At 40.9% G+C, this 12599-nt stretch overlaps 6 protein-coding genes across 6 annotated transcripts; 2 read left to right on the top strand and 4 right to left on the bottom strand.

Moving 5' to 3' along the window:
- Nucleotides 1-613: 613 nt before the first annotated feature.
- Nucleotides 614-1275, bottom strand: LOC140748529 (chorion class B protein PC401-like). The gene is made up of 2 exons (XM_073081342.1): nucleotides 1228-1275; nucleotides 614-1126 (listed from the first exon to the last, which is right to left on the bottom strand). The coding sequence occupies exons 1-2, from the start codon at nucleotides 1273-1275 to the stop codon at nucleotides 614-616; spliced, it is 561 nt and encodes a 186-aa protein (XP_072937443.1).
- A 393-nt stretch (nucleotides 1276-1668) lies between these two features.
- LOC140748527 (uncharacterized) lies at nucleotides 1669-5274 on the top strand. The gene is made up of 5 exons (XM_073081341.1): nucleotides 1669-1719; nucleotides 1927-2254; nucleotides 2841-3031; nucleotides 4269-4457; nucleotides 4735-5274. Exons 1-5 carry the CDS (start codon nucleotides 1669-1671, stop codon nucleotides 5272-5274), a joined length of 1299 nt encoding a protein of 432 aa, XP_072937442.1.
- Nucleotides 2837-3372, bottom strand: LOC140748621 (chorion class A protein Ld5-like). Its single transcript, XM_073081465.1, has 2 exons — nucleotides 3322-3372; nucleotides 2837-3208 (listed from the first exon to the last, which is right to left on the bottom strand). Exons 1-2 carry the CDS (start codon nucleotides 3370-3372, stop codon nucleotides 2837-2839), a joined length of 423 nt encoding a protein of 140 aa, XP_072937566.1.
- Nucleotides 5275-7154: 1880 nt separating the features above from the next.
- Nucleotides 7155-7820, bottom strand: LOC140748526 (chorion class CB protein M5H4-like). The gene is made up of 2 exons (XM_073081340.1): nucleotides 7773-7820; nucleotides 7155-7685 (listed from the first exon to the last, which is right to left on the bottom strand). Exons 1-2 carry the CDS (start codon nucleotides 7818-7820, stop codon nucleotides 7155-7157), a joined length of 579 nt encoding a protein of 192 aa, XP_072937441.1.
- Nucleotides 7821-9476: 1656 nt separating this feature from the next.
- LOC140748525 (chorion class A protein Ld12-like) lies at nucleotides 9477-10132 on the bottom strand. The gene is made up of 2 exons (XM_073081339.1): nucleotides 9954-10132; nucleotides 9477-9866 (listed from the first exon to the last, which is right to left on the bottom strand). Exons 1-2 carry the CDS (start codon nucleotides 10104-10106, stop codon nucleotides 9477-9479), a joined length of 543 nt encoding a protein of 180 aa, XP_072937440.1. The 5' UTR covers nucleotides 10107-10132.
- A 572-nt stretch (nucleotides 10133-10704) lies between these two features.
- On the top strand, nucleotides 10705-11343 carry LOC140748524 (chorion class B protein PC10-like). Its single transcript, XM_073081338.1, has 2 exons — nucleotides 10705-10755; nucleotides 10849-11343. Exons 1-2 carry the CDS (start codon nucleotides 10705-10707, stop codon nucleotides 11341-11343), a joined length of 546 nt encoding a protein of 181 aa, XP_072937439.1.
- The last annotated feature ends 1256 nt before the right edge of the window (nucleotides 11344-12599 follow it).

The raw sequence follows: 12599 nt of genomic DNA, 5'->3' as shown, positions 1-12599 counted from the left end.
AAATGTTACGAATATTCATAAATAAATGGAATACTTTTGTGAAAGAATAGATTTGTTTTAAATATTTTTTTATTATAATTCGCTTTCGATAAGAATAGTTATATATGCTATGCAATAAAACAAAAAAAATAGCATTTCAAACAGAAATATAATCAACCTGTTGATGATGACAGAAATGACGATAATATAAATCTAACTTTCAAACATCGTCATTAACTGAATATATGATTTACGAGTAAGTAGCTTGTCAAGGACGACATACCCTTATGTCGGTACCTTTATGTGGCGTCTTTGGATGATTTGATTGTTCAATGTGTGGGTTATAATCCTGTATCGGATGTATAAAATACGTGATTTCATATAATCAATAAAGATGTTTAATTATAGTATAGTAGTTTAGTAATCGAGACATAGTATATTGGATAATGCTCGTACTGTCATGTTTGATTAATTTATTATTGTTTTAGGCTTAGGCCTACCAATAATAATGTATGAAAAATAATATACTTAATACGGGATACGTTTGTTACAAATAAGAAAACACGTACGGCATGATGCATTTCCAATGCAAATATATTTGTTATTGTAATTGAGTAAAGGTATAAGAAAGGATTTACAGAATCAAACCACAGCTGCAACCAGCTCCGACAAGGCCAAGAGGACCGCCGATACCTAGAGGACCGGCAATGCCAACAGGCCCAGCTACTGCAAGGGGTCCAGCTACACCAAGAGGTCCTGCTATTCCAAGAGGTCCAGCTAAACCTAGAGGACCTGTCACGCCAATAGCTCCGATACCCTCAGCGGTGATAGCGACGGCTCCGTTGCCGCAGCCGTAAGCAATGGCACCGGCACCGGCGGTGGGCAGAGCGCCCTCGAGAGCCACGGTTCCAAGGAAAGGCACAGCACCGCCTACGGCCAGAGCACCTTCGTACGCGTTTTGAGACACCACGGAAACTCCGGCGGGGATGAAAGGAGAGGCGCTGGAGACGGCGAGGCCGGGACCGTTGGAGGTGGTGAGACCAGCAGGTCCCAAACCCAGGGCTCCAACGCAAGGACCAGCCAACAGTGGAGCAGCACAAGGAGTAGCAAGCAGAGGCGCAGCGCCAATACACTGACCAGAGATGCTCTGAAAATATAGCAATATCATAATAAATCATAATAAAAATATAATTCTTAATAAATACAGTAAAAATTGATGTAATGGAACTAATAATTTTATATCCATACCTGGATCAGGAGCGCCTGAGCGCAAACGAGAAGAGTCTTCAGAGACATTTTGTGTTGGGATGCTCGAAGTCACAGACGACAATACTTGCAATGAAGATTGTGAAGAGTTATATACTGTTTTGGTTCTTCTTATCAATTGCGTGTTACGAAGTCAAATTAGAAAATTAGTGGATCAGTTTTCCAGTGTCGTCAAGCTATGTAAGCTCTATATCTATCAGGCATTAGACGTAGATACATTTAAAAATAAGTAAACTATTAGAAATGTGTATAACAATTTTCATCACTTTTTATTTCGTAACGAGTAAGTTAAGCATACGCTTTGATTCTGTTTCAAGCTGATGAAAAACTTTGTTTAAATTTCTAATGTCTTCAGTATATAAACCTTCGCTTGTTCCAAGAATTCATTCTGAGTTCATCTCCGCTGAACGAAAACACACCACCATGTCTTCCTTTACTTTCTTCGTCCTCTGCGCTCAGGCCTGCCTGCTCCAGGTAAGAGTTTCTAAAATATCTTATGGTCAATATTATAAATTACTTGATTTGCTTGTTTGAGTGTTTTTATCTTGTCCAAACATAAGAACGATGTTAAGAAATTTTATGGTTTTGTCGGGTGTTATGTCTGAAAAATCGTACTAAAATTGGGTACCGATTTGTTCTATTGTATGGATAACCTAATGATTTTTATTTATTTTCTTACAGAATGTATTCAGTCAATGCATTGGATCCGCTGTAGGCCCATGCGGTGCCGCTCTGGGCACTGCGCTAGCTGCTGGACCCCTCACTACCGCTTGGGGCGGTCCCCTCGCTGGCGGCCTCGCTGCCCCTCTTGCTGGTCCCCTGGCTACCAGCCCAGTGGGTGCGTACGGCGGCGCCGGCATCGGTGAGGTCGCCGTCGTTGGCGAGCTGCCTGTCGCCGGTACTACCCTCGTCGCTGGACAGGTGCCCATCCTCGGCGCTGTGGAGTTCGGGGGCCCCGTCTGCGCTGGTGGCACCGTCTCCATCGCCGGCTCCTGCGCTTGCGGATGCGGTGGACCCTTAATCATCTAATAAATGTTTGATTTATGTCGAATTAACGAAACGTGTAATGTTTTGAACTGTAAAATGATAATGAAAATAAAGAAGTAATTTTAAAATTATAATTTTGTCGCGAATTTTATTATTAGCAATGATTTAACCTCCTTTAACTTTATAAATAACAACTTTAATTTAAAAGTGCTGCGTTGGATTTTAAGTCCAAATATTTTATAGTAAAAACGCAAACTTTTTCAAAACACCAGTTATTTTCAATGGTAGTGTATCAAAAATTAAATACATGGTGATTATGTACTGAATCAAAATAAACACTAATTTTAAGAATCTTCAAACATATAGAATTACATAAGGTAAGAAGAATTTCTAATAAAAAAATAAGGTAATTTCTTTCGAAGCTTTACGCAAATAATAGACTTTAGTAAATTATTTATTATTTATACACAATGAATACATTCTTCTACTTATTTGCTTTAACAGAGGATTTTATTTTTACCCTTTAGGATGTAAGAAATCATAATTTAATGAAAATACACTTTAAGTGTGTTGCAATCTTTATTCATTCGCTTCAATTTTTATATCAGTAGAAGTAACCAGCTCCGTAGGGACCAGCGCATCCGCAAGCACAGGATCCGGCGATGGAGACAGTACCACCAGCGCAGACGGGGCCTCCGAACTCCACAGCGCCGAGGATGGGTACCTGTCCAGCGACGAAGGTGGTACCGGCGACGGGCAGCTCGCCAGCGACGGCGACCTCACCGATGCCTGCGCCGCCGTACGCTCCAACGGGACCAGTAGCTAAGGGACCGGCAGCGAAGGGAGCAGCAGCGAAGGGAGCAGCGGCGAAGGGAGCAGCGAAGGGCTCGGCAATAACTCCATACGCACCGTATCCATAACCGAAGCCGTCGTAAGCACCATAGGGTCCGGGGCCATAGCACTGCCCGAATACATTCTGGAATTTGAAGTAGTCGGTATAAGTAATAAAGTTTAAAGCACTCGTGAAATATAAAAGAAACATATCAATTAATCGCATTACATGACATAAAAATCAAAGATATACCGTACCTGGAGCAAGCAAGCCTGGATGCAGAGAAGCACGAATGCGAAGGTAGACATGTTTGTGTGGTTGTATTTAAAGGAATCTTCCTGAATGATTTTTGATTCATAAAACAAAGTATTTATAATTCTAATTTGTATTGTTCTTAGAATATTTCGAAATTGGTAATGTCATCATTTTTTTATTACGTGCGATACACGTTTTTGTTTTCGTCATTTAACGGGGAATTAGATTGTTTATTTTAAAAAATTTAGTCGTGTTCACATGAATTGTTAATTTAAAACATTAATTTTATGATATTGGAGTAGAAGACGAGCTTGCAGTCCACCTGATATTAAGTGGCTACTGCCACCCATGGCCATCTATAATCAACCCCACACACAGGATTATTCCTACCTGAGGTCGGCCAAAGATGCACCGATACTCCTAAGGACTAAGCTGGAACGCCGCGGAAAAGCATGTCTCCCTTACCACACCCTTCAAACCAGAAAACAGCAGCGATTAAAACTGCTGTTATGAGGCAGAAATAGGTGTGGCGGTGGTGGCGCTGCAGTCGTACCACAAAGGGTTCTATGACCTTCAAAATTTAATTGTCGTCAATACATTATATTATTGGTCTACTGCATGGGCACGGGTCTTTTTTTAGAGCGAGGGGCTAGAACATAGTCTAATGTGTTGGTCAAGTATGATTTTTAAAGACTTCCTAGGCGTCTACGTCTCCTCGCCATGTTTTCCTTCACCGTTTAAGCAAGATCTGAGGTAGCGGTGCATCTGTGGCCGACCTTAGGTAGGTATATTTATTCCTATCTGGGGTTGATTATAGATGTCCATGGGCGGCAGTAGATTACCATGTGATGGACTGCATGCTCTAGTACTCCTATATTATAAAAAAGAGAAAAGGAACCATCAACATACGTTTAAAAGCAATCAAAACAAACCTTACCAAACGATTTAACACGTGCTTAGAACAATTCCAAAAACCACTGGAAATGTTTGCTCTAGTTTCACAATCCTGATAAAAACGTACAGTTTTTGTTATAAAATTGGAACTGACAGCTTCAAACATTATACAACAACAAGTGTAACAACAAATATGTCCATTAAGACCGTCCTTCTCGTCTGCGCTCAGGCGCTCCTCATCCAGGTATTGTGAAATTAGTCAAAAATAGGTATTTTACTTATAGGTTAGAAGGTGGTAGAACCTCTAGTGGTTTGGCTCCGGCGGCACCACCGCCACACCTATATCTGTCTCATAACAGTAGTGTTAAATGATGCTGTGTTCTGATTTGAAGGGTGTAGTTAGGGATACATAGTTTGCCGAGGCGTTCTAGCTTAGTCCTCAGGGGTAGCGGCGCATCTGTGGCCGAACTCAGATCGAAATATTTCTTTTAAGTAATGTTAATTCTCTTATTTATTTCCAGAGCATCTCCGCTCAGTGCATCGGGGCTTACGGCGCGTATGGTTATGATGGATTTGGTTATGGTAGATTTGGCTACGACGGTTTCGCTTACGACGGTTACGGCTATGGAGCTCCCTTCGCCGCTGGCGCCTGCGCTGGTCCCTACGGATACGGTCCCGCTGGTCTCGCCGCCTCAAACGGTCCCGGCCTCGCCATCTCCAGCGCCTCTCCTCTCATCCCCGCCGGAGTCTCCGTGGTGTCTGAGAATGCGTACGAAGGTACCCTAGCTGCAGGTGGTGCTGTGCCTTTCCTCGGAACCGTAGCTATCGAGGGCGCTCTGCCCACCGCTGGTGCCGGTGCCATCGCTTACGGCTGCGGCAATGGAGCCGTCGCTATCACCGCCGAAGATGCCGGAGCTTATGGGTATGGTCTTGCTGGACCCTACGGCTACGGAGCTGGCTACGCTGGTATCGCCGAACCTTTCGGATACGGCTATGGTCTAGCCGGTCCTTACGGCTACGGAGCTGGCTATGCTGGTTGCGGCTGCGGCGCTTTTTACTGAACAGGATAACTATGTCCGAAAAACTTTTGCCTCAAAAATAAAATTGTATTTGAAGACTTTATAACTTGCTTACAAATGTTACGAATCTTTCTAAATAAAATGCATATTTGTGTAATAGAGATGATTTATTTTAAATTATAATTTGTTGCTTTCCACACTTAACTACTCTTAGGAATAAAATTTAAAAAAATAAAAACTCAAACAGAAACCTATTGATTAAGAAAATGACGATAATATATTTTCTTTTTCTAAGAACGTCATTAACTGAATCAGTGATATACTTTCTTAAGGATGACAGACCCTTATGCTAATGTAGGTACATTTATGCAACCTTTTTGGATGATTTGATATCAAAATCAAATCAAATCAAAATTTTTTATTCAAAATAGGTTCTTTACAGATCACTTTTTGAATGTCAAAGCGACTACCACCACTTCACAAGGTGTTTCGTTATGGAGAAGAAGCGGCGAAAGAAACTCCATAACACACATCTTTTAAAAAAAATGTTTTTGACAATGTTAACTTAACGTAATGGTACATGTGGAGCTGGAGCTAATTCAGACCACACCGTTTTGTCAGTCAAATAATCACTTACTTTATAGTACGCTTTTTTACATAGCGTTAGTTTAACGACATGCTTAAACTTTTTTTCTGTGAGATTCAAAATGTGGTCGGGTATTTTATTGTAGTAGCGAATACAGTTGCCCACGAAAGATCTAGCCACCTTACATAATCTATGTTTAGGAATTACTAATCTATTTCTATTTCTGGTATTAAAGTTATGGTGGTTACTATTTTTTTCAAACATATCAGTGTGTTTTCTTACATACATAATATTTTCATAAATGTATTGACTATGCACCGTCAATATATTAATAGTGGGAAACAGTTCTCTTAGGGACTCACCACGCCGCAGACTATATATTGACCTTATTGCTCTTTTTTGAATAGTAAATATAGAGTCTATGTCAGCAGCACTGCCCCACAGTAGAATGCCATAAGACATAATGCTGTGAAAGTAACTGAAATAGACAAGTCTGGCAGTGGGTATGTCTGTTAACTGTCTAATTCTTCTGACTGCAAAAGCTGCAGTACTAAGTCTGCTGGACAAAGCAGAGATGTGGGGACCCCACTGGAGTTTAGAATCAATGGTAATCCCCAAGAAAACAGTTTCATTGACGAATTGCAAAGTCTAAATAGTCCAATTTATGGACTTTGTACCGATTGCTGACCCAGCAAACATTGTACCGCCTCAAAATCTATTTATCAAAAATATAGCCTGTGTTACTCGTGGATAATGTAGCTTTCGAATGGTGAAAGAATTTTTAATATCTGTCCAGTAGTTTTTGAGCCTACTCATTACAATCAAACAAACAAACAAAGTCTTCCTCTTTACAATATTTAAAATAATAATAGGTATAGATAATACTGTAGTGGATGAAATGAAATGAAATGAAATGAAATGAATTGAAATGAAATGAAATGAAATGAAATGAAATGAAATGAAATGAAATGAAATGAAATGAAATGAAATGAAATGAAATGAAATGAAATGAAATGAAATATATTTATTTTGTATAGGCCAACGGCGGCACTTACAAATTGTCAGTTACAATATTTTAAGTACATTATTGCACATAAGCAATTAAGATGTTTAAATATTTATTTCGCGAGGCATATTGGATATTGCCCGTAAGTTTATGTAAATTTGTTTTAAAATTAGTTAAGTTTGAGTTATTTTTTATTTTAGACTTGGATGTATTTATTTAAGTATAAAAATACATTAATTTAATACGGGATACGTTTATTTCAAATAATAAAACAAGTACGCTATGATGCAATTGTCAAATATATTTGAAAGTAAGGGTATAAGAAAGGATTTACAGAAACAAACCACATCCGCAACCAGGTCCGGCAAGACCAAGAGGTCCAGCGATACCTAACGGTCCGGCGATACCGAGAGGACCAGCGATGGCAACAGGTCCAGCTACTCCCAGGGGACCAGCCACACCGAGGGGTCCGGCTATGCCAAGAGGTCCAGCTAAACCTAGAGGACCTGCCACGCCAATAGCACCGATATCCTCAGCAGTAATGCCGACAGCTCCGTTGCCGCAGCCATAAGCGATGGCACCGGCACCGGCGGTGGGCAGAGCGCCCTCGAGAGCCACGGTTCCGAGGAAAGGCACAGCACCGCCTACGGCCAGAGCACCTTCGTACGCATTCTCAGACACCACGGAGACTCCGGCGGGGATGAGAGGAGAGGCGCTGGAGACGGCGAGGCCGGGACCGTTGGAGGCGGCGAGACCAGCAGGACCTAAACCCAGGGCTCCAACGCAAGGACCAGCCAACAGTGGAGCAGCACAAGGAGTAGCAAGCAGAGGCGCAGCGCCAATACACTGACCAAAGATGCTCTGAAAATAGCAATGTCTATAAAATATAATTCTTAATAAAAACAGTAAAAAATTGATGTAATTAAACTAATAATTTTATATCCATACCTGGATCAAGAGCGCCTGAGCGCAAACGAGAAGGATCTTCAGAGACATTTTGTGTTGGGATGCTCGAAGTCACAGACGACAATACTTTCAATGAAGATTGTGTAGAGTTATATACTGTTTTGGTTCTTCTTATCAATTGCGTGTTACGTAGTAATTTTAGAAAATTAGTGGATCAGTTTTCTAGTGTCGTCAAGCTATGTAAGATCTATTTCTATCAGGCATTAGACGTACATTTAAAAATCAAATAAACTATTAGAAATGTGTATAAAAAATTTCATCAGTTTTTATTTCGTAACGAGTAAGTTAAGCATACGCTTTGATTCTGTTTCAAGCTGATGAAAAACTTTGTTTAAATTTCTAATGTCTTCAGTATATAAACCTTCGCTTGTTTCCAACAATTCATTCTGAGTTCATATCCACTGAACGAAAACACACCACCATATCTTCCTTTACTTTCTTCCTCCTCTGCGCTCAGGCCTGCCTGCTCCAGGTAATAGTTTCTAAAATATCTTATGGTCAATATTAAAAATTACTTGATTTGCTTGTTTGAGTCTTTTTATCTTGTCCAAACATAAGAACGATTTTAAGACCAGACCATTGATTGTGAATATCTGTCACAATCAATGGTTTTATCGGGTGCTATGTCTGAAAAATCGTACTAAAATTTGGTACCGATTTGTTGTATTGTATGGATAACCTAATGATTTTTATTTATTTTGTTACAGAATGTATTCCGTCAATGCATTGGACCTGCTGTAGGTCCGTGCGGTGCCGCTCTGGGCCCAGCCCTAGCAGTTGGACCCCTTGCCACCGCTTGGGGCGGTCCCCTCGCTGGGAGCATCGCTGCCCCTCTTGCCGCTCCCTTGGCCCAGTGGGTGCGTACGGCGGCGCCGGCATCGGTGAAGTCGCCGTCGCTGGCCAGCTGCCCGTCGTCGGTACCACCCTCGTCGCTGGACAGGTGCCCATCCTCGGCGCTGTGGAGTTCGGGGGCCCCGTCTGCGCTGGTGGCACCGTCTCCATCGCCGGCTCCTGCGCTTGCGGATGCGGTGGACCCTTAATCATCTGAAAATATTCCCTGATGATTATTTAATAAATAAAACGAAGTGTTTTATAAAATTAAAAACAAATAAAGGCAAATATTATTCTTAGCAATGACTTAACCTCTTTTTCTATCTTCATAAATCAGAACCTAAATTTCAAAATGTTACGTTGCGTTGTAAGTCTAATAAATATTAATAATTTATTTCTCTTTTTTTTAATACTCATTACGATTAGATATATTGTAAGGGCACGTTTCACATTGTCCTTGAGAAGTTCGAGCTTTGGAATTTCAATATTGATTGCAGCAATGAAGCGAATTTACAAGTCATTAAATACTACTAAATGAGACATGAGTTCTAAGAAACATTGGCTTTTATCTACGCCTGTTATTAATAATGAATATTTCAAATGTTCTGCTTTCCAATGTTTTCGACATTACACAATTGGTGCGTACAAGAAATTGTCAAATTTTGGTGGGTAAAATTGGATAAAATGGGTGCTATTAATCTAAGCATACGATAAGTGGATGCCTAAATTATACTTTAAATACGCGGAAGGCATGCTGTGTCTTTCAGAATATAATATGAAAATAAAATATATCAATTCAAGTGAAATACGTTTTGAGTGCGTTGTAATCTTTATTCGTTTGCTTCAATTTTTAAATCAATAGATGTAACCAGCTCCGTATGGACCGGCGCCATAGGGACCAGCGCATCCGCAGGCGCAGGAGCCGGCGATGGATACGGTGCCACCAGCACAGACGGGGCCTCCGAACTCCACAGCGCCGAGGATGGGCACCTGTCCAGCGACGAGGGTGGTACCGGCGACGGGCAGCTCGCCAGCGACGGCGACCTCACCGATGCCGGCGCCGCCGTACGCTCCGCAGGGGCCAGCAGCGAAGGGACCAGCAGCGAAGGGACCAGCAGCGAAGGGAGCAGCGGCGAAGGGAGCAGCAGCGAAGGGCTCGGCAATAGCTCCATACGCGCCGTATCCGTAACCGAAGCCGTCGTAAGCTCCGTAGGGGCCAGGGCCATAGCACTGCCCGAACACATTCTGGAAATTGAATTGATTAGGGTTTTATAGTTAAAGTTTACATTATTACAGTTAATAACCAAAGATATTAAATCAATATAATTATACCTGGAGCAGGCAAGCCTGGATGCAGAGGAGCACGAAAGCGAAGGAAGACATGTTTGTGTGGTTGTATTCAACGGTTGTGTCCTGAATATTGTATTTAACTCCGTGCGACATATTTATACTATTCAGCGACATCATTTTCCTACAAACAAACATTACATTTCGTAACTTGTATCTTTCAATAAGTCTCTCCCAACGAACGTGCGTAAATGTTTATGTTTTAATCACTTATGTCATAGTGAAATTATATAGTGTAAAATAATCGTTTATATGTCAGTTCATATGTATATTTTTTCTAATAACTCATTCATTGGCAGTCACATACATAAATAAATAAAAAATGTAATTTTTAAACTTTAGTAGAACTATAATTACAAAGATTCTCAGAGGTCAGCGGTCTCAAAATGTTGAAATATCTCTCTCTCTCTCTCAATTATTGTTACCAAAATTATAGAGAGAAAGATCATAAAACATATTTTTTATCAAATGTGTTTTAGTATTTTTTGTACAATGAATAATGATTTGATTGCCTTTTTCCTTTAGTTAGTTAATAAGTATTAGATCAAGTTTAAGCTAAGCAATAACAAAAGTGAAGAGCACGTACTCAAGTGTCAAGAAAACGTTTTCGTAAAACTAAAATTACAACACTCCACGTGAGGGGTGATAAACTACATTTAATTTGTATAAAAGCCACCTTCAGAAAACTAAACGTCACTTTCAGTTTGTTCCAACAACAGCAAGTACACCAACAAACATGTCCATCAAGACCGTCCTCCTCGTGTGCGCTCAGGCACTCCTCATCCAGGTATTGTGATATAATATGATTAATTTTGACAAATAAATGATTAAGTATTGTTAATAATTGGAATAGTGATATTAATTTGTTGTTATTTTCCAGAGCATCTCCGCTCAGTGCATCGGCGCTTACGGCGCTTACGGTTACGACGGTTTCGGGTACGGCGCTCCCTTCGCCGCCGCCCCCTTCGCCGCCGGTGCCTGCGACTGGGCTTATGCTCCAGCCGCCGCCCTCGCCGCCTCCAACGGTCCCGGCCTCGCCGTCTCCAGCGCCTCTCCTCTCATCCCCGCCGGAGTCACCGTGGTGTCTGAGAATGCGTACGAAGGCGCTCTGGCCGTAGGTGGCGCCGTGCCTTTCCTCGGAACCGTGGCCCTCGAGGGCGCTCTGCCTACCGCCGGTGCCGGTGCCATCGCTTACGGCTGCGGCAACGGAGCCGTCGCTATCACCGCTGAAGATGCCGGAGCTTATGGGTATGGTCTTGCTGGACCTTATGGCTACGCTGGTATCGCCGAACCTTTCGGATACGGCTATGGTCTGGCCGGACCTCTCGGCTACGGACCTGGCTACGCTGGTTGCGGCTGCGGCGCTTATTACTAAACCAAATAACTATTTATAAAAATCTATAGTCCAGAAAATAAAATTGTATTTGAACACTATTCCTTGTTTTTTTTTCGTTTTTAACAAAAAACATTCAAAATACGTAACAAAAACGGACATTTGAAAAATTCATAGTTCATGCATGCATTGTGAATGCAGTAGACATTCTGATATAATCATCTTCCATTCTTTCGCAAACAAATCGTTTGAGAGGATGAGAGTTCGTGGCATTTAATAGAACTTTCTGCATAAGCAGACGCCATAAGTTATAAGTTGGTACCTTTGTTATAATACTGTGACGCCTTCCCACTACTAGTCAAGAGATGGCGCCACGAGTATTCTGAAACCCGCCACCGAAGTTTTCTCAACGTCTTGCATATGTACAAGTTCAAATCTGAGACTGGAGTACGGCCACTCCCCGGGCATGATCACCTAGCCCACAGTGCGATCTCCCTTTGCCAAAATACTGTTAAATCATCCAAAGGCTATGTTATGTGGATGTAAAAAAATATATTACTGTCTCATGACATAGTTACATATTTTTAAGATATTTAAGTGCTTCATTTTTAGTATTATATGCGTACTAATGATGTGTAATGACACATATGTGTTATATACAGGTGGTTTGTTTGTTTGGTTGTAATGAATAGGCTCAAAAACTACTGGACCGATTATAAAAATTCTTTCACCATTCGAAAGCTACATTATCTACGAGTAACATAGGCTATATTTTATATAAAATGTGTTATATACAGGTGGTTTGTTTGTTTGGTTGTAATGAATAGGCTCAAAAACTACTGGACCGATTATAAAAATTCTTTCACCATTCGAAAGCTACATTATCTACGAGTAACATAGGCTATATTTTATATAAAATATACTCGATAAATAGATTTTTAGGCGGTACAAAGTTTTCCGGGTCAGCTGGTCATATATACATGTATATAACATGGTAAAGCCAATCTGACTTAAGAGTCTACCTCTACACCAATTTCTAAATTGAAGCAGTTCTATATTTGATGGAAAGTTGTGATTTCCGTCTGAATTACATATGAGGCGACCACCTAGGTCCTCAAGAGTGTTGACCAACAGTTCGCAGATATCCATAGATAGCACTGACCACTAAACATCAGGTGCACTGTAAGATTGTTTGTCATACCTTATACATCTTCTAAAAAAATTTTTAACAAAAAATACAACCGACTTCTATGTCACTACAAAGTAAAAAATAATTTAAATAAATGTTGGTTTAGTAC

This window comes from Epargyreus clarus, unplaced genomic scaffold, assembly GCF_041222505.1.
Source record: "Epargyreus clarus isolate Ecla_fem2 unplaced genomic scaffold, WU_Ecla_fem_2.2 ptg000016l, whole genome shotgun sequence".
NCBI classification, from domain to species: Eukaryota; Metazoa; Arthropoda; class Insecta; order Lepidoptera; family Hesperiidae; genus Epargyreus; species Epargyreus clarus.
The sequence above is the reverse complement of the archived record's forward strand: the minus strand, read 5'-3'. Positions and strand labels throughout refer to the sequence as shown.